Here is a 23,377-nt window from a genome sequence, read left to right as displayed (position 1 = left end):
CTTAACTTTGGCTCATTGTTCCTCTTTTCCCATCGATGGTTGTTAGGCCGCATTATTTTAAACATCAGATGAGCGACATTTAATTGGCTATGGAGCATGTTCTCTGTATCGTATTCATTAAGCGGTTACTGCCTTCCTGTCTTTTCCCCCCATGAAATTTGTTTTATTAGCATCTATTTACTTGCTATTACCTTGCGTTAGGCAACAACCAGCTAGATAAAAGGAGGAGGCAGCATAAGAAAAACAAGTTACCGAGCTTATGAGCATTCTACAACTGGCAAACCACGGTCCTTTCGTAACTGGAGCACTTCTCTTTTCCACCTCTGAAATGCATCTATCCGCTCATCAGCAGGGAGATGTCCAAAGGTGTCCATCCGATGACTGAAATCTAGCTCTTCTAGCCTCTCAGCAAGATTTATCTCCCTGGTAGTGTCACCGTTTAACTGGATCTCTATTTTTCCAATTCTTTCGAATAGAACCGAGCCATACTGCGATGTATGATAACTCATACCCAGCAAACACGAAAGCTGCCCAACTAAATACTTCATCAACCATTCTGGCCGAACCACTACTCGATGGACATCTTCCCACCCATCTATCTGAGACGGCATACCTCGGCACTCTTTCCACGATTGGAATAAATTGCCTTCCTCGCCCATGGCCCATTTGTGGTATATATCATCGGTACTCGTGTTATCTGTGGACTTCTGAAAGTCCAACGTTAGAGTACGCACGACAATTCCCCTGGATAGACTGCCTGGTTGGAGCAATGTCCCAATTACCGGACGTTGACTATGCCTTTTGTTTGTCCACATATCTGGTCCAGAGCCTCCCTTGAGAAGATTCACTAGAGGTCGATAGAAAGCCCATTGCACTTCAGTTGCGCCCATGTCGCTCCTGAACGCATTTATGCCGTCCATGCTTGCCTTAGTAACTGGACAGGTTCCAAAGGCTTGAATTGTCACAACCACATTGTCGACTTGTGGAGATAGGACCGGCACGCATATATGGGATGGCCACACATAGGAATCATCGAGCAGCATTATATCATACGTGTAGGCCAACTCTCGGCGTTTTGTGCCTGCTTTGTTCCCCTTTTTGTCCTCAAGGAGCCTGCCTATGGCCGCCTTGGTTTCAGTATAAAACTGCCGGTTGACGAGGAGGAGAGGGAGGGAAGTTGTTACATATTCTATGCTTGGTTTGTGATAATCATTTTGTTTGTCTGATTTCAAGCGTTCTGCAGTCCTGCTGGGTCTCTTTGGTGCTGGGGTTGTGGTGGTTAAGACGAGGTCGATGATGATGTCCCGAAGCTCAATGGGGATATTGGTTAACATGGCTCGACCCATCTCCTTGGTATCTCTTGTGTGTACACGGCCTTTGCGATGGTATTGATATCAAATACTCTATTGCCTTCTTGGTGGAAAATGATTCTAGACACGGTTTTCTAAGCTTGATTTGACATTGGACATTGGAAAAGGATGGGATGACGATAGATACTATTTCTCAAACAAGCTTATTAATCGGCAGGGAAATATAGGTAAGAGAGTACACTACCAGGTGGGTTGACGGTAAATGTTACGGGCAAATAGGGGTGGAGCATATTTATGATTGTACTATGAGGTAGTTATATTTTTCTAGCCTGCCTAAACCCATTAATCCAATGCACCTGCCTTCTCTAGTATCTCAACAATAGCTTTATACCCATATTTAGAAGCATACATCAGGGCTGATGTACCCCACTGATCCTTTGCGTTAACATCCACCTTATCTGTGTTAAGAAGTATCTCAACAACAGCTGTATGCCCACCATCAGAAGCATACATAAGGGCTGATTTACCCCACTGATCCTTTGCATTAATATCCGCTTTGCATGTGTTAAGAAGCATCTTAACCATAACCTCATGTCCACGCTCAGAAGCATGTATAAGGGCTGTCATGTCCATCTTATCCTTTCCATCAATATCTACCTTATCTGTGTTAAGAAGTATCTCAACAACAGCTGTATGCCCACTCTCAGAAGCATATATAAGGGCTGATCGACCCCACTGATCCTTTACGTTAATATCCGCTTGGCCTGTGTTAAGAAGTATCTTAACTATAGCCTCATGCCCACGCTTAGAAGTATATATAAGCGCTGTCCGATCCAAATTATCCTTTGCATTAACATCTACCTTCTTTGTGTTAAGAAGTGCCTTAACTATAGCCTCGTTCCCATAACAAGCGGCGGATATAAGTGGTGTCATACTATTCTTATTCTTTGCATTAATATCCACCTTTTTTGTGTTAAGAAGTATCTTAACTATAGCCTCATGCCCATACCGGGAGGCGGATATAAGTGGTGTCATGCCATTGTTATCCTTTGCATTAATATCCACCTTGTTGGTATCGGGAAGAAACATCGAAAAGGGCTTTATATGCCACTTTCTGTTGATATTCCCCTTTGCATCAATATTAGCCTTATCTGAGTGAAGGAGTAGCTGGACAGTAGCAATATGCCCATGCTTAGAGGCCAGTATAAGTGGAGTGTGGCCACAGCCATCTCTCACATTGATATCAAAGTTATGCTGATCTGCCCTCCTTTCCAGGATAGCTTGTAGTAGCCCTTTCATCTGGTATTGCGACACTACATGCAGTAGGCTTTTCCCTAGTGTTGCTGTTACACTTATACTTGGAGCCATATAAAAGCAAACTCGCTCCCACGTTTGCACAAGGTTCTCCGAGGGCCAGCCAAAATAGTCTAGCAGGTTATCTTGAGGGAATTCATGCGAGTCACTTTGACATATATGCAACATCCATGACTCCGCAGCGTAACGTAATAGCGGAAACTGAGACTCTAAGTCGGATATATCTGTACTGCTTGACTGGGTGACCTTCTTTATCGCAAAGTGGCATATGCAGGTTCTGAACAGTTGATAGTGTGCGTTTCCTACCACAATTTTTGGGTTTTCGGTCGAGCGCGCACCACTGTCTAACATGAATAGTCCTCTCTCGACGAAAAAATCTTTGACAGACTGGTGGATGAACTGCACAACCGGCTTGTTGAATAACAGGACAACCGGCTTGTTGGATGGTGGCACAACCTCCACAAGGCCACAACTTAGTCTCGTAAATCTCCTTTTCATGCCCTCGTTATCAGGTGGGAAGCCAGGCGCGTCTTTTGATTCTTTTAGTAACTTGTGTGGACCGTCAAGTTTAGGGTCAACGATCATGACCCATCGTAACTCGTCTAAAGATAGGGGTCGTTTGGCAAAGCAGACCCATTGGAATAGTTTTAGGGCCTCCTGCTTATCCTCTATGCTCTCGACAAGTTGTTTGTATAAATCGCTGAGTTCGTTAGGAATGCGCCCGATTTTCTCTTCAACCTTCTCCCAGCCAGCCTCCGGCCAGTCAACCCCTTCCCAATCAACAGACCTGTCAATATCACGTTCAATAATGCGAGTGGCTACAAGACGTGCCCACATAAAAACGCCAGAGGCACGCTTGACTATCATATCTTGAACTGGGCCTGGAATATTAGGAAGCGTGGAGTGCACGTAGATCGAAATATCCTTTGCGTTTTCTTCCTCAACACAAATTTGGGACCTACATTCAAAGGCCACAATAGGATAGTGACGGCAGGTAAAGTAGATATGAAATGGTAAACCATCAGATGAGAGATCTTTGAACCAGGAATTGAATTTTTTTGCCAAATCAACCGCAGCATTCTCCCCACATTCGTCCAGCGCATCGACAAATAGGCAGACTGGGCGGCTTTTCAAGACCACTGGGAGTGAGGACTCGAAGAAATACAGTAATTCCTTTTCATGCCACTTCCAATCTTTATTCGGTATACCCCTCTTACTGCACCGCGTTTCAAAGGTACTAAGGAGTTCAGGAAAAGCACCGGGAATTTCGCAGAGGAGCTGATAGAGGAGAGAAAGGTAGAAGCCGAGTGGTGACTTTTGGAGCTCACTACCGCGGCCGTGGAAAAAGAAGGAGAGGATTATGGTATCATTGCTGCGGGTATTGAACGCTTTCTCGAGAACGTAGTGCAGTAAAGTCGACTTTCCGGAGCCGGGCTTCCCCTTGATCCAAAGTAGATCACGATCAGAAGTAGCCCAGGCCTTATACGTCTTATGTTGAAATAGCCACTCGCATGTTCCCTTGGCGCCAGTTTTGATTTCCATACGTCGATTTTCCATTTGTTCAAAGGCCAGCGATTGAAGACAAAGGTCTAGGCTGGCATTTTTTGCATTTTTATCCTCTGGAGTGTTTTGGTTATCTGGAGGCGGATTGGCATCTGAAGTTGGTTAGCAAACCATGTAGTTAACTACTCTTTGATAATTCCATGATTCTTACTAAATATTTGCGTGATACTTCCTATTACAACATACTGGGAAGACTGATGGCCACCGTTGAGTTGCAAGCCGCCGTAGTTCTGGTTGTATTCAGCAGTAATATGATTGTCACCGGTTATTTGCGTGCCGCCTGCCGTATTATTATACTGGGGTCCAGAGGTATTGGTGTATTGGGGGCCGCTGCCGAAGTTCTGGATGGATGTAGGGACACTGGCGTGGCTGTCATTGCGGTTATTCTGAGGGGCTGGACCCGCAAGCGGTAACTCACTCATCACGCAAGGACAGAAGGTAGTTAACTATCTTGGCTTCTTATTTTACAAGTTAACAGAATGAGAAGACACCAGGCATAAACAAGCAAAAAGGAAGGCTAAAGGGCCCTAGCTAAGATGGGTAAGGTTTGGTGGAAGCAATACTGTACAATCATTTCAAAGCAGAGGAGATAGTTGAGATTCCCACCTTTATAAGAATAAAAGAAGGATAGCATGTATGTAACTATACAGGTCCCTGAGACTCCCTAAGCGCCTCACAGCCCAGCTGATCGCATGCATCTAGGGGGTTCATGCAGGCCGAATCAAGATATGTATCGCGTAGTTGATTAATCACCGCATGATGTGGACAGGTTGGATTGGATTGGCTCTGACATAAATATCAATTTGTTTATGCATATACTCCGCACTATATCAGGCGGTTATAACCACTAAATTGGATGCCTCGTCGTCATTTGATTAACCTTGCTATGACATCTCCAACAAGGCTGGGTTTTTGGCGATCTTGCATGACAGGCTTTCCATATATAGTAGGTCGATAACTCGTATTTGGAAAAAAATAAAAGAAATATGTCGTGCATGGCCCCTGTGTCTGCCGTCGGCGGTTATATACCGCGCTCGCATAGTATAACTGGCTGGTGGTTAGCTGATTATCCGGTCTATTAATAGTGTTGTGAACATGCATCAATGCAGATTGAATCAACGCAGATGATTATTTTTAAGCATGAGCCAGGACGGACTGCAAGGGTATGGGTGGGCGATGGAGGTGCCTAGGGGTATAAGTAGAGCTGGGGCCTTCCTACTCCAAAGGCCCATGCTGAGGTTGTTCATATTTTTTAGAGGGCAAAAGTTCACATTTCTTACTTTTAAAGGCGAAAAGCAGTTAATTGCAGTTCCTTCACTGGCCATATACCAAATACTTTTTCGCGTAACTTGTTATCAGAATTCCTCGTATCGTCTTTCTATGCAACAATAGCTAGCACCAACGCGACTGAACTGATCTCTGACTCGATCGACGGTCTAGCATCTTCCGAGAAACACTACAATGACGTCAAAGGCAACAACAATCTTCAGAAGGCCTTCCATGGAGCCATCCCTAGACGCGCATAATAGTTAGTTATAGTGCTTGACAGTTTTTAGCACAGTTTTCGATATGGTGTCACTCAGGCAGGCTTCAAAATGGATCCTGGTGTTTCACACGTGATTTCGGCGCTTCCCAGGTTCAAAGGCTTCAATAACTACCAAACAGGCAGTTTCAAAAATGTAGACACGGCGGTTAGAGTAACTAACTAGTTAGTTAACTAACCAATAGGATCCATTCTAGACAGCCAACCACAAATTTAAATCAACACGAATGTAGAATCAACCAATCATCTATTTGGTTTATTCTTCGATTTGCCCATCGTTTATTACCTCTAGGACCAGGGAACAGATACAGAGCCACATAGTTATAGCTCCTTAACTCTTTGAGAGGTTGAGCTGAACAGTTCTTGCTCTTAGGGTATTCCTCGTTCTATCTTCGGGCTTAGGGACGCTGGTTAACTAGTCATGAGGTTAATACGCTGGACGAGTAACACAGGGTAAGATTAGTATAGATACTAGGTCTTCTTCCACGTTATCTACCCTCATGCTACCTCTATTTTACACCCAGGGCTCTACAGAGCGGAAGTTCATGAGAAAGGAGACCGCTATGGTAGATTACCCCCTCAGCTAGAGAATTAATGTTTGCGTGGCGCATCCTAGCAACATTCTGCGATCCGTAGTTAGCTAGCGATAGCTTGTTGGTCATATCCAGAATATGTGAGCATACTACGTGCTTATCGGTTAGCATATGGCTCCGTAGGTACAACCTGACAGTGGCAGAATCAACTAGGGAAAGTTTACATATACAGGTGGTACACCCCTCGGCGTTTGGCATATTCTATCATTGAATTAACAAACTTATCGTTGGTTGGGTGAACTTTTGGAGCGTCCTCCACGTTGTCCGATGACACGCCAAATACAGGACTGTAGGTATTACCATGGATGTTAATCTAGAGTCATGTAGATAAAACAGGGCATAGTTATGTACCTCCCAGAGTTTTATTCTGTAGGCCTTATCTAATCCGAGCGCATTTCCATCCTTCAGGACACCTTTGACTATAGCTAAATAGTAGTGGGTAACAACACCAATATTATTATTACCTCCTTTAAGCGCCAAAAAGAGATCAGGGGAGCTCGTAGCATTTGCATATATAATTTTACCGCTAGCAGTAACGATCTTATATTTAATGACATTGTCGATGGCAAGGCCATCTATGTTAGAGAAGAATGAGATGCCAGCGCCCACGGCCAGGCCTAGCCCGGCCTTAAAATACCTAGTGGTTATATTTGATTATAACCGCGGTTACTACGGTATTTATTCCATATTTATTCCAATAATCAACAGCAGCATGAAAAAGGGGATGACGCCGTCTAGAGCTGGAACTTCGTCCGGACTTTTTCCATGCGGCCCTTCCACTCCCAGTCCTGGCCACTCTTCCTCTGGATACCTTTATCAATTCTTCGTAGTTTTAATGTAAACCGTGGACCAAGCTCTTGTAGACCAGCACGGATTCCTTCCACACCCTTCATCTCGACTCCGTTTGCATCAACGACACATTTCTCGGTCTCTCGTTTGTCGCGAAACACATATCGATGCCGCCTAACAAATATATAATCACGCTGGTTGTGCAAAGTAACCACCTGTCTTCCCTGAAACTCTGGCTGAGGTGGGAATAAGGTGCGGAAAAGATGGGCGGTTAATAAACCAAGAGGGGTCCGGAAGTTATTCAGTATAAGTTCAGGCCAGTGGTTGGTAGGGTTTCCGTGGCCAGGGAGCTTCTTGCCTTCTATCCAGTTGCTGATAGAGAAGTGGAATGTCGGTCCAACCGGGAGATGTACTATCGTCAGGCCGGAGACGCGCTTGAGGTCTTCCTCTACGACCACAACGGCAGTATAATTTCTATTCGCAGCAAATGCTGATATCTCTCGTACCGAGAATTTGTGACCATATCTATGCGCCGAGCGGCGGATATAAACACTGCTCGGGAAGAACTCGGTCAGAACTTTGGCTTCCTTGTGTAGGGTGGAGTTAAGCGAGGTTGTGATCAGAATCTTTGGTGGCGGAGGAGCTTCTGTTGGAAACAGACTGGGGAATTTCGCTGCGAGCGCATCGGGAGCAAGATCGATATTTGTACTTCGAGTCGACTGCGTAGGGCTTGTTGCTCGTTCTGTAGCGGATGGTACTCTGTTCTTCCTCCTGTCTTTGTCGCTCAGTCTGTCTTCTTTCTCCTGCTCGTCTTCATCGTCGCTGTCAAAATCGACCATGCTGTCCACGTCGTCCGAGCCATCATCTCCTTCTTCACTGCCTTCCTTATCTTCGGGTATCAAATCTTCATCCTTCTGTTCTTCCTCTGCTTCCTGCTTTCGTCGCTTTATCCTCTCCACGTCAAAACTCAGGCCCAACCCGTCTTCGACGTCGCTACCGGCATCATCCCACACTCGTTTCCTTTCCAGCGTCAGGGGGACATTTCTCTTCAATCTCTCGGCTTTTAATTGAGGGTTCTTTGCCTCTTCTTTTCGTCTGGCAAAGCGGAATGCCCTTGTTTCTGCGTCCTTGGTCTGTTTGCGCTTGATGTGAAGCTGCTGTCTTTTCAGCTTGTTCGCCGGCTTGTAATCCATCCCCGATGACCGTGGCCCGTTAGATTTACCCATCTTCAACCCTCAATCCGTCTTCAATGTCTTTTTCTCTCAAGTTAATTAATCACTTTGTCGATAAGTTTTCTTGCTTTTTTTCTCTCTATTAGGTACTTTTTTTTTGCGAAAGCTCGACGGAAGATCCTTTTACCGGCTGTTATCAAGATTGCCCGTTCCTGCGCAGAGGAAAAAAAGGAGCCGAATTATGACTGGAAGACGAAGAATAGAATAAATCGTAAATCAATGTACGAGTTCTAGAGTTGTATATTCGCTCTTTTGTCTTTCTTGCCCCTTTCTCTCGCTGCTCTATTTGTCTTTAATCCTGCCTGCTTGTCGCGTGCCTGGGTTGATGCGCCAACTCCGGTTCCCTCGCACCGTCTGCTCGCGGCTCTTCCGAACGCCGCCGCTGCTGCTAAGCGCAGGCATAAGCGCAAGCGTATTAAGCATAAGCACCCCACGGCCACGGCCCAGTCACAGTCACAGTCATCGCAGCAACCCGATCTTCCAGAGCGCACAAATATCGACAAAACCACGAGCACCACCGCCGCCGCCCACTGCCCACGCCATCATGGCTACCACCAAGTCTGGTCAGCCCTTTGACCGCACTGTCTGCGAGAGTCTGCTTCGGAGACGCCTGTTCTACACCCCCTCGTTCGAGATCTATGGCGGGGTATCTGGTCTCTATGACTATGGCCCGCCTGGCTGCGCTCTGCAGGCCAATGTGGTCGATCTGTGGAGGAAACACTTCGTTCTGGAGGAAGACATGCTGGAGGTAGACACCTCTATGCTCACCCCGCATGAAGTGCTCAAGACCAGTGGCCATGTCGACAAGTTCGCCGACTGGATGTGCAAGGACCCGAAGACTGGAGAGATTTTCCGTGCAGACCACCTGGTTGAAGAAGTCCTGGAGTCGCGGCTGAAGGGTGACAAGGAGGCTCGTGGCCAGAAAGTGGTCGTCGATGAAGAGAAGGACGCAAAGAGGAAGAAGAAAGTCAAGGAGACCAAGGTTGTCAAGCTGGACAATGCCGTCGTGGCTGAATATGAAGAAGTGCTGGCCCAGATTGACAACTACGACGGCCCAGAGCTCGGTGCTCTCATCGTCAAATATGATATCAAGAACCCCGCTACCAATGGTGAACTGCTGCCTCCAGTTGCGTTCAACCTTATGTTCCAGACTGCCATTGGCCCCAGCAGCAACCTTCCCGGCTATCTTCGACCAGAGACGGCTCAGGGACAGTTCCTTAACTTCCAGAAACTCCTCGAGTTCAACCAGCAGTCCATGCCCTTTGCCTCTGCCTGTATTGGCAAGTCTTTCCGCAACGAAATATCCCCACGTTCTGGCCTCCTGCGTGTGCGTGAGTTCTTGATGGCAGAGATTGAACATTTCGTCGACCCCGAAGGTGGGAAGAAACATCCTCGTTTCCATGAAGTGCAGGACTTGGAGCTGGCCTTCTTGAACCGAGAAGTCCAGCTCTCCGGCAGCACAGCTACAACCAAGATGGGCATCGGAAAGGCTGTCGCTACCGGCCTAGTAGACAATGAGACCCTGGGTTACTTCCTTGCACGGATCTACTTGTTTCTTAAGAAGATCGGTATCGACGAGTCCAAGATTCGATTGCGTCAGCATATGCAAAATGAAATGGCACACTACGCAACCGACTGCTGGGATGTTGAATTGTTCACTAGCTACGGCTGGATTGAGTGTGTTGGCTGCGCCGACCGAAGCGCTTACGATTTGAGCGTTCACAAAAACAAGACCGGTGCACCACTCGTTGTCCGGCAGACACGAGCCGAGCCCCTTCGAATCGAGGAGTGGCAGGTCGACATTGACAAGAAGAAGTTCGGACCTCGCTTCAAGAAGGACAGCAAAACTGTCGAAACCGCAATTGAGGCGTTGACCCAAGATGTTCGGGAGAAACTTTCACTTGACCTTGAAAAGAACGGCAAGATAGAGATCGCCGTAGATGGAGTTGGCGATGGCAAAGTTGAGATTGGCAAGGACCTTGTTCAGATTGAGAAGCGAACGAGGGTAGAAAATGTCCGAGAATACACTCCCAACGTTATAGAACCGTCGTTTGGAATTGGTAGAATTCTTTACTGTTTGATGGAACATGCCTACTGGTCTAGACCAGATGATGAGGCTCGTGGTGTAAGTACCAATCCCCCCTTACTTCACCTTTCAAACCATAACGCTAACAATCGCCCCTCCAGGTACTTTCTTTCCCTCCCGCAGTTGCCCCTACCAAGGTTCTGCTGGTCCCTCTTTCTACTCATCCATCTTTCCAGCCGCTTATTCAACGTCTAACGCTCAAATTGCGACGGCTCGGCGTTTCCAACCGTGTGGACGACTCATCCGCGAGTATCGGTAAGCGTTACTCGAGAAACGACGAACTTGGAACTCCCTTCGGTATCACTGCCGATTTCCAGTCCGTGAAGGACAACACCTTCACTCTTCGTGACCGAGACACCACAAAACAGGTTCGTGCTAGTGAAGATGAAATCTGCAACGCTGTCAAGAGCCTGGCCGAGGGTGAGGAGACCTGGGAGGATGTCTTGAAGCGGCTGCCAGAGTTTACCGGCCAGGAAGTCGAGTAAACTCAGACCTGCTTAACTACATTATAGAAAACCAATTGTAGTAAACATCAAAATCAGAATAATAAGACAAATCAGAAGAAAAGGCAACACCAGCTCGTGTTTTTAATGTGATGTCATATTAAGGTCTTGAGCCGCTCGTCCCAAAGCGGTTAGTAACCGGGCTCTCCCCCAACGAGGCCAAAACAACACCTTGAATTATTCTCCGGATACAAAGATGCAGCGTTGAGCATCGACGACCAAGTTCTGCGCTCTGGTACGATATAATGGCACCAAAGATCGCTTCCTCCAAGATAACGCTTTCATGTCCGCTTTTTGCGGCTGATTTCGACCCTCACAACCACGGCTTCCTGCTGGTGGGAGGGGGTGGTGGTGAAGGACGCAGTGGCGTTGGCAACAAGATCGTAAGGATAGGCCGTTCCGGAGGATATGAATTGGAGGCGCAGAGGCATTCTGCTAGTGGAAGAGCAGCGTTTGCTAACATAAACTGCTATTTTGCTCGCTTAGTCCCTTCTCGATACCTCTCGGCGCGATACTATATCGGAGGTAGTCGATATTGAGCTCTCCCGCGATGAAGATTCGGTCACCTCCCTAGGCGTTATACAATGCAGTGACCAAGACGTCGTGGCCCTGGCCGGAATAAATAGCTCTCAGGCGGAACAGAAACGAGGCAACAACAAACATCTACGATCCTTCGAACTCACATACCCTCCAAAACGAAAGGCTGCTACAGATTTAAAGAACGGGGGCTACGGCGGCGATGATGCAGTATATATCAAAGTTGGCGAGCCAAAGACAAGAGCCCTATCTCAGGTCTCTTTATTTAGGAAACAAGAGTCAAAATCAGAGGAAGGAGAAGCCTATCAGCGAATATTACGGCTTTCTCCCTGGAAAGGCGAAGGCGCGAAGCGCATCGGTGCCATTGCAACTGGCCTAGCTCCCCGAGGAGAGCTTGTTTTCTTCGAAGCAGACGCACAATCCGTATCCGCACCAAATGTTTTGGGGCGTGTCATACTTGGACAACAGGAAGAGGTTGAAGATGTGGATATCATTGACACGAGCGAGGACGGAACCTTCAAGTTTGCATATACAGATGGAAAGGAGGTCCATCTTGCGAATATAGCGATGTCCTCGAAATCCAACCTGCACGTAAACTCTATATATAAGGTCGGCGGAGGACTGAAAAGCAGCAAAATCAGAGCTTTGCGCTTTATCTCTCCAAACACCCTTCTCTTGCTCCAGAACTACCCTGGCCGCACTGGATGCGAGCTTGTGGTTATATCACTCTCTAGCCAAATGTCCAAGTGGACAGTTTCCCGGAGGAGAAGCCTACATAGGTCAATGAAGATTGGTCTAGGCTTGGATGTTTGCCGATTATCCGAATCTCCTTCCGGAGAAAGACAATGCATAATTGCTGTGTCAGGCAGTGATATGTCTATTGAGGTTTTGACACTTGAGACTGCCTCTAAAGGCCAAATCGGGAAATTACAACACTATACCACTTTCACCGATGTCCATCCATTCTCAATGACAAGAATAACGTTTTCGACCTTTATTTCTCCAACTTTACCTATTACCTCAGATGTACGGCCCCAATTCGTGAAGCTAGCCTCTGTCAGCGTGGGGAATACCGTCATTGTCCACACCTTCCCCCTATCTCCCTACCCTACAACTTCAAAACACCCACGATATGTTCTGGCCGCTCCCGGCCTCTCGGAACTTGCCAACACCATATTCAGCTCTCTCGTGGCAATATTTGTCGTCGCGCTGGGTGCTTTCTTCCTACAAGCTTTTACGGAAATTCGAGGCGGTGTTCCCCCTACTCTAGGAGCTACGAACTGGCTTAGCCCGCGTCTCAGGGAAATGCTCGCACGACCATACATGTTCGAAAACGGCCATCCAAACGCTCAAACGTCTATCCCATCATTAAAGGATATCCCTCAAGCCAAAACTTCCCAACCACTGCGAGACCTGATATCTTCACTATCACAATCCCAAGAGAAGGAAGGCTCCTCCCCCACCCCCGGAAAGCCGCAAGAAGCCATTGTTGTCCATGACCTTGGGACCGAAATATCAGCAAAGTCTACAGTTCTATCACACGACGGTGAAAAGCACGAGACAGACCACTCGAAAACCAAGAAATGGGAAGAATTGACTGAAGAACAGCGCAAGATATGGAAGCAGAAACTAGCAGATGCCGGCCACTGGGCACTAGATGAAGGCGAGGTGCTACTCCGCGGCGTACTTTTTGGCGAATTGGCTGGATTCGTTGGCCAGATTATGGCTTAATCTATGCATGCATATAGGGACTAACATATATACGAACTACGCAACACGCTTTCGGGGCCTCTGGTATTATTATGACTTTCTTAATGTTAGGCGAGCGAGTTTCCAAGGTTGTATAATGATTGAGACTAAAGCTTTTGGTTTGGTCTCTTGGTTTTCAACTAATGTTGAGGTGTGGGAGTTTTGATAGGAGAAAATGTGTAGATAGATAGGACTGTATGCCAGTCAGTGACGGTTCATGAGCTATGAATATTTCTTTCCGTACTAGCTTGCCTTCCGTGTTATTTTAAATATGAATTGAGCCAGTTTGGTTTAAAAGATAAGCGAAGAACTTGTATAAAACGAAATAAAACGTTGATTAGTCTTGAGATATCAACGGCCAGAGCCAAATAAAGTAAAGAAGCGGTCATGAAAACAGGCGCAGACAGGGCATTGCAGGTCTTTCAATAGCTGATTTAAAACACCATCAAGAGTCACAACTAGTTAAGTTATGTAAATATTATCGACCTCGCCATTCCCTCACTCCCACACGCAGTTCAAAAAAAAAAAAAGGACATCTATCAAAGCTTCGTTCAGATTCCCAAGCGCTCCTTTATCATCGTTTGTTTCATTATAGAATCGTATATTTTGACCATAAGATACCCAGAGCAGCAAGACGTCGGAAAGAAGCAGAGAAGCGAGAATGTAAAAAGGGTGTGAAGAAAGAGATGAAAGAAAAGATCATCAATCAATCAACCAACGTGAAAGGGGAAAAAGGTAGGGAAATGGAAAATGAATCGAGCAGTAGATACAGTGGAAAAGCAGGAAAAAACAAACAAGAAAAAAATCCTCCTCCCTTTGCATGATGAGGTATTCCCTCGTTCATCCCATGAAAAAGCAGAAAAGAAGCGAGAAGATGGAAAAAGAGGATGGGGAGGAGAGCGGTCAAATTGCGGAAATAAAATGAAAGAGTAGGTAGGGAAAGGGGTTCCAGAGAGAAGAAGAGATGAAAAAGAGAGAGCCCCGGTTAAGTTGAAAGTAAGGGAAAGAAAAGAAACGGGTCGTGTTCGTCACTTTAGTTAGAGGAGTTCTTCTTGAATCGTAGTAGCTCAGCAAGGCTGGCTAAGCTGCATCCATTCTTAAGGAATTCGTGGGACAGTAATTCATCAGATGAGGCACGGCTTCGGACATCGACGCAGAGACATACGCTGAGGAAAGACTTGAGTTCCTTGCTTGTTTCTCTGGTTTCTTGAGGCCTGGGGTATTAGTTTGTGTCGATGAGGTAGAGGGCCTTGAGGGGTTCTTTCGTTGAATATGGAGGGTTCGGATTCGATGAGCTCGTTTGCCATGATTCCAAGGGACCAGACGTCGACTCGTGGGCCGTATTCTTTCTGTTTGACGACTTCGGGAGCCATCCAGTAGGGAGTTCCGACCATGGTTGCACGCTTGCTCTTGGATTCGGTGAGTTTGGCACAGAAGCCGAAGTCAGCTGTAGACATGTGTTAGTAAAGGTTGTATAATGGTATGGTAGATGCTGGTGAGCGGGTAAAGCCTACTGATTTTCACGTTTCCGACTCTATCTAGGAGGACGTTGTCACTCTTGATATCACGGTGGATGATGTTTTGGCCGTGTAGATGGGCTAGACCTTTGCATGTCTGGGATGGTGGTTAGTATAGACCTATATAGTTAATGGAAGGAGGTATTTACCTCGTAGCAAATAGTGGAGATCTGGTCTTCTTGAATGACAGGGTTCTGTTCAATGACATCGGTCAAGGCACCTCCCTCCATAAACTCCATAACAACCCACAGTTCATTGCTAGACTCCTGCAAGAACGAATCGAGGAAGTTGACGATGTTGGGATGCTGGCTGTCCTTCATGACGATAATCTCGTTGACGATAAGCTCCTTGCGAGGCTGACTTCTTAGATCCATCTGCTTGATAGCAACCTGGCCACGAGGGCCATGAGTGCGATACAGTTCACGGGCGACAGGTGAGCTTGCGTTCTCCTTGACACGAGCAACGTACACGGATCCAGAGGCACCCTGTCCGATCTTTCGTTGCTTGCTGTACGACTCGTTGGGGTTCTCCTTTGAAACGACCTGGCGGAGTCTCTCCATGACCTCGCTCTCGGACATGGTTGACATGCGGACATCCTTTTGGCGGGATGGGTCTGGTTTCTTAGTTAGGGCGGCTTCAGCTTGACGGACACCGTCTGAGGCTCCGTTCATCTTATTGTTAGCAGCAGGACCATGCTTGTTAGCAACGTTAAGAGGCTTAACGGCCTGTACTGGAGCAGGGAGACGGCTGGGGGGTTGGCCGGCAGCAGCAGAGCCGTTTGGCTGGCGTGGTTGGGTGCGAGCTGGGCTGCGGCTGTCGTTGCCAGCATAGCGCGAGGAGGAAGGTTGCTGTCGGCTCTGGTCTGGACGAGGAGCACTGCGCTGAGCTCCGTGGTCGTCTCTGGAGTGTGATGGGCCACCGTTTCTTGGTGGAGAGGGAGCTGGGCGCTGGGCAGTAATCTGTCTTGGGTCCTGCTGTGGCTGTCGAGATCTGTCGCTGGAGGGGGCCTGGGGAGCGGGTCGAGAAGGGTTATACCTGCTGCTGCTGCTGGTGGATGTGCTGGGTGACTCTCGAGGACCACCGTACCCACCGAGCTCCTGCTGTGCAATTGGTACTCTAGTCTTGGGCAAGGAGGCATTGTAGGCTTCCTGTTCTCGGCGGTTCTGCTCTTCCTCACGCTGTCTCTGTGCTTCACGAATACGACGGGCTTCTTCTTCCATTCTCCTCCTCTGGTCTGGATGGGGCATCTCCTTGGACCGGTCTGGGGTGTACTGCTGGTCGTAGGGCCGGTCAGCGGGATCTGAGGCCTTACGCTGCGCCGACTGTGCAGGAGAGCCGCTGCCACCCGGAGACCTGTCGTCGTGTGCGCGCATGGACTGGCTGGTATCTAGACGCTGGAGCCCCGTTGGCGGAGGGGGTCTCGGGGGAGCTACACCGTGGCTGTGGCCGTGACTGCGGAGAGGCTGCATGTTGTGTGGAGTGGGAGTGGGATTGGACATGCCCGGGAAGTACTGGGGGTTCTGCTCGCGCATTCTGATGTCGGAGTAGAACTCGAGCACTTCGATGACAGCCTGGGGGTTCTTCTTGTAGTCTTCCTTTGTGATGGCAGAGGCCGTCAGGAGCTTCTCCCACTCTGGCGGGAGACCGACAAAGGCACCGGTCTGGGGGTCAAACCCGACGTGAATCTGGTGGCTGAAGTTGGTAGGGTTACTGACGCCGCCCATGCCGGGACATCGTTCGTATATCTTATCGATCCAGTCGTAGATTTCGTCGTCGCTCTTGACCTCACAGGTAATGGTCTTGGTAGCGACGTCACGGCCGGCCAACGGGCTGCGGGTGTTTGCGTCCTTGGGGTTGGCCACTCTGGTGATCTCGAACGCCATCTTGGTATCCTCTGACCGCGTCACGTTCATGACATTGTTGAGCTGGATGGAGAGCACGCTCTTGCCGGTCTCGTTCTTGAGGAAGTCGAGGCGGAACTCGCGTAGAACGAGGTAGCGCTGGTTCCAGCTGGCGAGGAACTTGTCCTCCTTGCACCGCACGTAGCCCTCCTTGATGACGGCGACGCCGCCCTGGCCGGTGGTCTTCTGGCTCAGCGAGAGCGAAGACGAGTTCGGGAATATGGAGAGCGAGGGTGTCGAGGGCGAATTGATGTTCATCCGGTCGAACGAGGTCGCCGCCGAGCTGACAGACGACATGGTCGACACTGTGCTCAGCTGCGGCCGGTCTGTAGGCGGGCGAGGAGCCGGCCCTGGGTTCATGAACTGCTCGCGCGAATACATGCTAGAGACTGTCAGCATCTATCTCTCTGTCTCTCCGTCTCCCTCTCTGTCTGTCTGTGTATATGTATGTCTGTATATCTGTCTCCAGTATAGAAGTTGTATTCCCGTCCTTCTTCCTTGCTTTTTCCTCGCTCTATCGCTGACATGGGTTCCCAAACACGCCCGCGCGGGTTCCCGAGGGGCAAGAGGCAGAGGCAGAGGCAGCCAGGAGGCAGCCAGGGGGAGTTGGTCGGTTGCACACTCACTTTGGTGAAGAAGCCATGTTTTCCCGCAGAGTAGAAGCGGAAGAGGGAGGGAGATTCTCAGCAGGACATCCGGCAACACGGCCTGCCACGTTAGCAGCAGAGAAGCGCCGTGTCGATGGGTTGGACTCTGCCTTCTTGACTTCTCTTCCTTTTTTCTTTTTTCCTCCTTGCGCTTGAAGTTGAAGCTGTGGGTGTGGATTTTTCAGGTGCTTCTTAGGTGCTTTTTTAGGGGGGGCGAAGGGGGAAGAAGATCCGGTTTCGGTTTTTGAGGCGTTGGGCAGAGAAGCCAGGCAGGTCGCTGAGGGCCACAGCGGTCGCAGCAGGCGAAACGGTAGAGGCGAGGAAGAGAAAGACGGTAGAAGAAGAAGACAGTGAATGCAGTAAGTAAAAGGTGGTGGTGAAGATGTTGAGGATGGCTGCTGGTTTTGTGTTTTATATGGAGGAGCAGAAGTTGTTGCTCTTTCGAGTGGTCAATAAGTTAGAGTCGGTCCAGGGGGTGAAGGCGCTAAAAAGTGGCAGCGACTTAGAAGCAGCAGAAGAGGAAGAAATATAAAAGGAAGAGAAGGAGAGAAGAAGTCGAGAAGGTCGACGAGATCCCTGGCCTGCTGGTTCGGTCGTTACCCACAGGCTTATATTGGTTGCTGGTTTGACGGGCAAAAGTGATACAGTCCCCTGCTCCGCCGTAGGTAGAGTAGTTAGGGGGGGTGGACCTTGGGTTAAAACTGCCGGAGAGAAGATGATATTGAGAAGAAGAAGAAGAGAAGAAGAGAGTTGATGCTGTCTCTGTTCAATTCATGGACTGGACTCTTACTCTTCTTGCTTCTACCTTCTTACTCTTACTGTTACTCTTACTCCTTATGCTGGCAGCTCTTGCAACACGCATGGAATCACCACTGGCACCACTGGCAACATCAACAGCAGCAGCAGCTTGACAGTCTCTGCTAACTACAAGGAACCGCCCTGACCCCCTGGCCAAAAGTTGGATTTAGTTGGACTCTTTAGTCAAGCTCCTCATGCGGAGTGCTTGGGGCGAACTCGGTGGATGGTGGACGGTGGATGATGCCAGCCATCCAAGGGCCTCAGGGGGTGTCTCTGTCTCTCTTTCGTGGCTGCTCTGTCTGTCTATCTATCTATCTATCAGATTCTGGCCAGTCAATACGGAGTATACGAATATATTTGCTCAGTGCAACAGAGCATGTCTGCCACGGTATACGATACAATCTACGGTCAACATGTCTCTGCAGTAGTGGCTGGAGCATGCATGCAGTTACATATGGAGTTGCGGGTACATCCTTACTTACATGCATCGAGCTACGGAGTCACTTACTCACGAATGCTGGAATGTTTCAACTTCCGGCGTAGCTGGTAATACATAAGTTGGATGAAGCCCCTATTCTGCTCCCCTCGACGGCCCGTTGAGACAGGCAGAGTCAGACGGAGACATGAAGGCGTGTTCCATCTTTACACTCTCGCTCTCGCTCTCGCTACGGGGAGGAGCTTAGTACTTTTGACATCCACCAGCAGAGAGTAAGAAAGTAGTACGATGGCCCGAACTTTTAAGCGGGTTTCAGTAGACGTGTAGGATTTAGACGGTGGGAGCCAGAAAAAGGGGTTAAAGAGAAGAACCTCTGGGGATTATGGACGATATGGATAATATTGATGCTATTCCTCGGGGATTCAAAGGGAAGCAAGCCGAAAGGCGTGGATTAACGCAGGGATCCGGTATATTACGCGGGAAGATCACCAACGACAAGAGAGCAAGTTCGTATGTTTTTATATGCAGGCCAAGATAGGAAGAAATAAGACGGAAAGGAAAAGAATAAGACTCCAGGGATGCGAAAGGGCTAGAAAGTGTGAATATCAAGACTCCGAGCCAAAGGGGTAGTTGAACTTCAACAGGCCGTTGAGACCCCCTACCCAGCCGTCCGCAGCGCCGCCGGCACCAACGGTCTTGCGCATCACACACGGCACGCCGCCGTGCCAGGCACCGTCGACGACCGTGATGTCCTCGCCCCAAACACGCACCTCCATGCCCACTCGCAGGCCCTGTCCCATCGTCACCCCGTCGATGCTGACTTCCACCTCCCGCCCACGGTTCTTCTCGCTCAGCCGGAGCGTCACCGGCGTTCTGGACGGCACGACCAGGGACCGGAAACTTAGACTTCGTGCACAGATCGGTGTAAGCAGCAGGGAAGACACGAGAGGGTGGATGATGCTCCCGCCGCACGAGAGACTGTACGCCGTGCTGCCTGTGGGTGTTGCGACGATCATCCCGTCTGCGACTGCTTCGGTGAGGAACCGGCCGCCAACAAACACCTCGACGATGGCCAGATGTGCCTGTCGGCCGCGGTGGATGACCACTTCGTTCATAGCGTAGACGCCTGTGTCGGCCTCCTTGGGCGAGGTGAGTGTCACCCCGTTGCTGTGCACGGCTTCTCCCTCCGGTGTGAACACGCCTACCCGTAGTCGGCTGCGGACCAAGATGCGTGCGCTGCGAGATGTTCCCATGGATTTTCCCCGTAGCCTCGACCACCCTCCTGCACCACCAGCAGCAGTAGTAAGACCACCAGTAGCAGTATGTTCTTCTTCTCCTCCTTCGTTCTCAAGGAGAGGTGCTCGCTCGCCAACCCCAGCTCCAGACATGTATACCTCTCGAAACGCCCCTTTGTACTCTGAGAACTTCCACTCTCCCAAAAAGCCCAACGTGCCCATGCTAAAGGAGAGTATCGGCGGTACCGTCTTGGACGTCGCAAAGAGCGACGAGGCCCGTAGAATCGTCCCGTCTCCGCCCAGCGTCACTATCAGGTCTACCTTTTCCGGAGGCATCGATGCCTCCGACACGTTGGTATATACCGGGAACGGGAGGGACTCATGTATCTCGGCCGCCGTGTCTCGTTCAAGGATAACTGATATCGGTGCATAGTTCGACTTTATATGGCTATACCAGTGTCAGTACCAGTACCTCTTTTGATTTTTCCTTTCTTCCTGCTGTTGGAGCTTACTTTGCGAATTCAACCACCGACTGAGTCACTTCCGGAGCTCCCTTCTTCTTCATCAACAGGATGTTCCTGGGCGGCCCGGGCCATTGCAAGGCAAGTAAATCACTTCCTCCGGACTCTAATCCATGGTTATCTCTTGGTTAGCAGGAGAAATAACAGACTGAACAACAGCCAAAGGACCAACGCACACCTTCATATCTTGGAAACACCCTCCCCGGCAGAGTGCCGACATCTTCTATCTGCCTCAGCCTCGAGCTTACTGAGAACGTATGACGGAAGACGGGAGAGGGAGAGGCTATAGCAGCCAATGCGCTGGTACAACGCTTCATCGCAATATTTTTTTGATATATGACTTGTTCGCTTTCTTCTTCTTTTTTTTCAGTAAATGGGCGTGTGACAGTGGCTATAGTAGTACTTTTCTATATCTATAGCTTATTAGTATAGATCCAGCTATACATAGAGAAATGGAGTCATACTGATGTATGCCAGTGTTCCTTTCTCTGCTTCTCCTGGCTCTCCTAGTGCTTCTCGCGCCTCTTCCTCAAGCTCCCGAAGATCTTGAAGCTCTCCATCCAGAGGAACAACTCCTCCGTTCGATGCCGTCAGGTAAAACCTTTACACCGATAAACGAGCATGGCCCAAGGTACGTCGAAACAGCCACTCAGCTCCGCCTAGCACCACTTATACCAGCATCCCGACCTGCTACCTCGCTTTCCCTTCCCATCTTGTCTTTTTCTTCTGCTTTTTCTTCTGCTTTTCTTCTTTTTGATGACCTCACGATCTCTAAGTCACATGTATTGCTTAGTAAGGCTATGTAATATAGTTAGTCCGTATCCGATGATTATGTCAGCGACGCTTGGGCCGCAGTTTGTTTTTTTAACTTTCTTGTATAGAAAAAGGTCGAGTTTTGATGTAGAAGAAGAAGAAAGAAGAAAAAGAAGCAGAGGAAAAGAAAAGAAAAGGTGAGATGAAGGGTGACTGCATGGTAGGACAAGAGTAGGACAATATGGAAAGGTTAAAGACATAACAAAGTCGAAGTGAATCGCAAAGTAAACAGAAAGCGGAAAGAAAGCCAGGGGACTAAAGAAGGGGCAGTGCTTGCCTGCTTGCTGCCTCTAGAGTTGTCAGGCAGCAAGTCAGACAGACACAAGCAACACTCGAGACTCTCGCTTTGTCTCGTTTCTTTTCTTTAACTGCTTTGTTCGCCCTTGTCACTTCACTGCTATAACTTGTTTGTGAGTGACGGCATCACGCTTGGTTAACACGTGGCTATCTGCACTGCTTAAGCTTAACTACTTTTTGCTTGCTATAAAAACGAAGTAGCAGCAGCAGCAGCAGGACCGGAACGCTGCGGATTCCTAGCCAAGGATCTTAGAAGGAAAAGGAAGCTTGTCCGGGACCTGATACAACACTCACCTTGGGGCTACAACGTCGATATCAACAGCTAACAAACACCTTATCCACTGCTGATGCCTCGAGCGAGACACCGGAAGACGGCTTCACAGGCCAGGATCGGCTCGAAGCCTGAACTGATGAAGTCGTCCAGACATATGTACGAGCGGGAGCCAGCAAACTATGGCCTCTTCGTCCAGCTTGTTCGCAGCTTTCTCATAGTTGCCTGGTTCTGCTGCTGCTGCACCTGCATCATCGTCGCCCAGGTTGTCGGCCTGCCGCTCTACGTCATCAAGAAAGAGTACTTCAATGCATGGATCGCCCTGACCAAGGAGTCCTTTGGCCTCGCCATCACGGCCTTGACTGAGTGGAGTGCCCCAACTCCTGTGCGCATCAGCGGTGATCGCAGCGTACTTGGCCAGGTCACTCTCACATCCAACGGAGGCATCAAGACTAACTTCCCTGACCGTCTGGTCCTGATCGCAAACCACCAGGTCTACACTGACTGGCTGTACCTCTGGTGGGTGACCTACACCAATAAGATGCATGGCCACATCTATATCATCCTCAAGGAGTCACTCAAGTATATCCCTTTGGTCGGCCAGGGGATGACCCTCTACGGGTTCATCTTCATGGCCCGCAAGTGGATGGCAGATAAGCCACGGCTGCAGCATCGTCTGAGCAAACTCTCCGTCAAGCGTGCAGAGTCTTCCTCCGGCAATCCTCTATTCGATCCCATGTGGCTGCTGATCTTCCCCGAGGGAACAAACCTGTCACTGCATACCAAAGATGTCAGTGATGCTTATGGAAAGAAGAAGGGTATCCCTCCTCTCAAGCATGAGCTTCATCCACGCTCTACGGGCCTGTTTTTCTGTCTGCAGCAACTTAGAGGAACAGTAGGCCATGTATACGACTGTACTATGGCATATGAAGGCCCACCGTAAGTTTATTTTTGGATACCCCCCCCCCATAACATCTATACTTCGAGGCACTGACAGTTTCCTATAGGAAGGGAAGCTTCCCTGATAGCTACTTCACCATTCGCTCGACCTATCTCAAGTGTCGCCCACCAAGAGTTGTTAACTTTTACTGGAGGCGCTTTGCATTCGAGGATATCCCTCTGGAGAACCAAGAGGAATTTGAAGCCTGGCTATTCGAGCGTTGGGCCGAGAAGGACCAACTCTTGGACACATTCATTGAAACTGGCAAATTCCCACCCTTTGAAGATGCCGATCTAGTGGAGATGGATCCAAACAACCCTGACATTCAGACAACCTCCGGCAAGAATCACGGATACGTCGAAGGTGAAGTCCGCCTTAATTATTGGGCCGAGATTTGCAGAGTCTTCGCCGTTCCTGCGCTTATTGCATTCCTCATCCACGTTTACCGGCGGTATTGCTGAATGACTTTATGTTCTCACCTGAAATTACGACAGCGATGTCTTTCTTACCCTTTTACATTAGTTTCCTCCCTTTTTTATCATATTGCTAGGAGGCGTTCAAGTTGATCAAGGTCAGTCAGGGGAGAATTAATGGTGGCATAGAGCTTACTTGGGCGTTGGCTGGGGACAGGAGGACAAACTTCTTCAACATCATAATAGCTACCAGTCCCTACGGACACAGTATTATATCCCATTTCACTCTTCTCATGATTCTATCATTCTTGTCCTATTCAATGCCTCGCCGTCCCGTCCTGTCCTTCGATGTCATCACGTGATGCCAAG

General features: G+C 48.9%; 8 protein-coding genes across 8 annotated transcripts; 3 read left to right on the top strand and 5 right to left on the bottom strand.

Moving 5' to 3' along the window:
• Positions 1–257: 257 nt before the first annotated feature.
• Positions 258–1,334, bottom strand: MGYG_03866 (hypothetical protein; the record flags this gene model as incomplete). Its single annotated transcript, XM_003173644.1, has 1 exon — positions 258–1,334. One exon carries the CDS (start codon positions 1,332–1,334, stop codon positions 258–260), a length of 1,077 nt encoding a protein of 358 aa, XP_003173692.1.
• Positions 1,335–1,652: 318 nt separating this feature from the next.
• MGYG_03865 (hypothetical protein) lies at positions 1,653–4,609 on the bottom strand (the record flags this gene model as incomplete). Its single annotated transcript, XM_003173643.1, has 2 exons — positions 1,653–4,279; positions 4,339–4,609. The coding sequence occupies 2 exons, from the start codon at positions 4,607–4,609 to the stop codon at positions 1,653–1,655; spliced, it is 2,898 nt and encodes a 965-aa protein (XP_003173691.1).
• A 2,448-nt stretch (positions 4,610–7,057) lies between these two features.
• MGYG_03864 (brix domain-containing protein) lies at positions 7,058–8,338 on the bottom strand (the record flags this gene model as incomplete). The annotated part of the gene is made up of 1 exon (XM_003173642.1): positions 7,058–8,338. One exon carries the CDS (start codon positions 8,336–8,338, stop codon positions 7,058–7,060), a length of 1,281 nt encoding a protein of 426 aa, XP_003173690.1.
• Positions 8,339–8,888: 550 nt separating this feature from the next.
• On the top strand, positions 8,889–10,915 carry MGYG_03863 (glycyl-tRNA synthetase 1; the record flags this gene model as incomplete). Its single annotated transcript, XM_003173641.1, has 2 exons — positions 8,889–10,469; positions 10,607–10,915. The coding sequence occupies 2 exons, from the start codon at positions 8,889–8,891 to the stop codon at positions 10,913–10,915; spliced, it is 1,890 nt and encodes a 629-aa protein (XP_003173689.1).
• A 263-nt stretch (positions 10,916–11,178) lies between these two features.
• On the top strand, positions 11,179–13,201 carry MGYG_03862 (hypothetical protein; the record flags this gene model as incomplete). The annotated part of the gene is made up of 2 exons (XM_003173640.1): positions 11,179–11,316; positions 11,420–13,201. The coding sequence occupies 2 exons, from the start codon at positions 11,179–11,181 to the stop codon at positions 13,199–13,201; spliced, it is 1,920 nt and encodes a 639-aa protein (XP_003173688.1).
• Positions 13,202–14,252: 1,051 nt separating this feature from the next.
• On the bottom strand, positions 14,253–17,018 carry MGYG_03861 (STE/STE20/PAKA protein kinase; the record flags this gene model as incomplete). Its single annotated transcript, XM_003173639.1, has 4 exons — positions 14,253–14,299; positions 14,385–14,666; positions 14,734–14,833; positions 14,886–17,018. The coding sequence occupies 4 exons, from the start codon at positions 17,016–17,018 to the stop codon at positions 14,253–14,255; spliced, it is 2,562 nt and encodes an 853-aa protein (XP_003173687.1).
• A 2,105-nt stretch (positions 17,019–19,123) lies between these two features.
• MGYG_03859 (NADH kinase POS5) lies at positions 19,124–20,591 on the bottom strand (the record flags this gene model as incomplete). The annotated part of the gene is made up of 3 exons (XM_003173638.1): positions 19,124–20,201; positions 20,266–20,380; positions 20,453–20,591. The coding sequence occupies 3 exons, from the start codon at positions 20,589–20,591 to the stop codon at positions 19,124–19,126; spliced, it is 1,332 nt and encodes a 443-aa protein (XP_003173686.1).
• Positions 20,592–21,731: 1,140 nt separating this feature from the next.
• On the top strand, positions 21,732–23,056 carry MGYG_09034 (hypothetical protein; the record flags this gene model as incomplete). The annotated part of the gene is made up of 2 exons (XM_003173637.1): positions 21,732–22,594; positions 22,663–23,056. The coding sequence occupies 2 exons, from the start codon at positions 21,732–21,734 to the stop codon at positions 23,054–23,056; spliced, it is 1,257 nt and encodes a 418-aa protein (XP_003173685.1).
• Positions 23,057–23,377: the final 321 nt, after the last annotated feature.

Source organism: Nannizzia gypsea, genomic scaffold (assembly GCF_000150975.2).
Source record: "Nannizzia gypsea CBS 118893 supercont1.3 genomic scaffold, whole genome shotgun sequence".
Classification (NCBI taxonomy): domain Eukaryota; kingdom Fungi; phylum Ascomycota; class Eurotiomycetes; order Onygenales; family Arthrodermataceae; genus Nannizzia; species Nannizzia gypsea.
The sequence above is the reverse complement of the archived record's forward strand: the minus strand, read 5'-3'. Positions and strand labels throughout refer to the sequence as shown.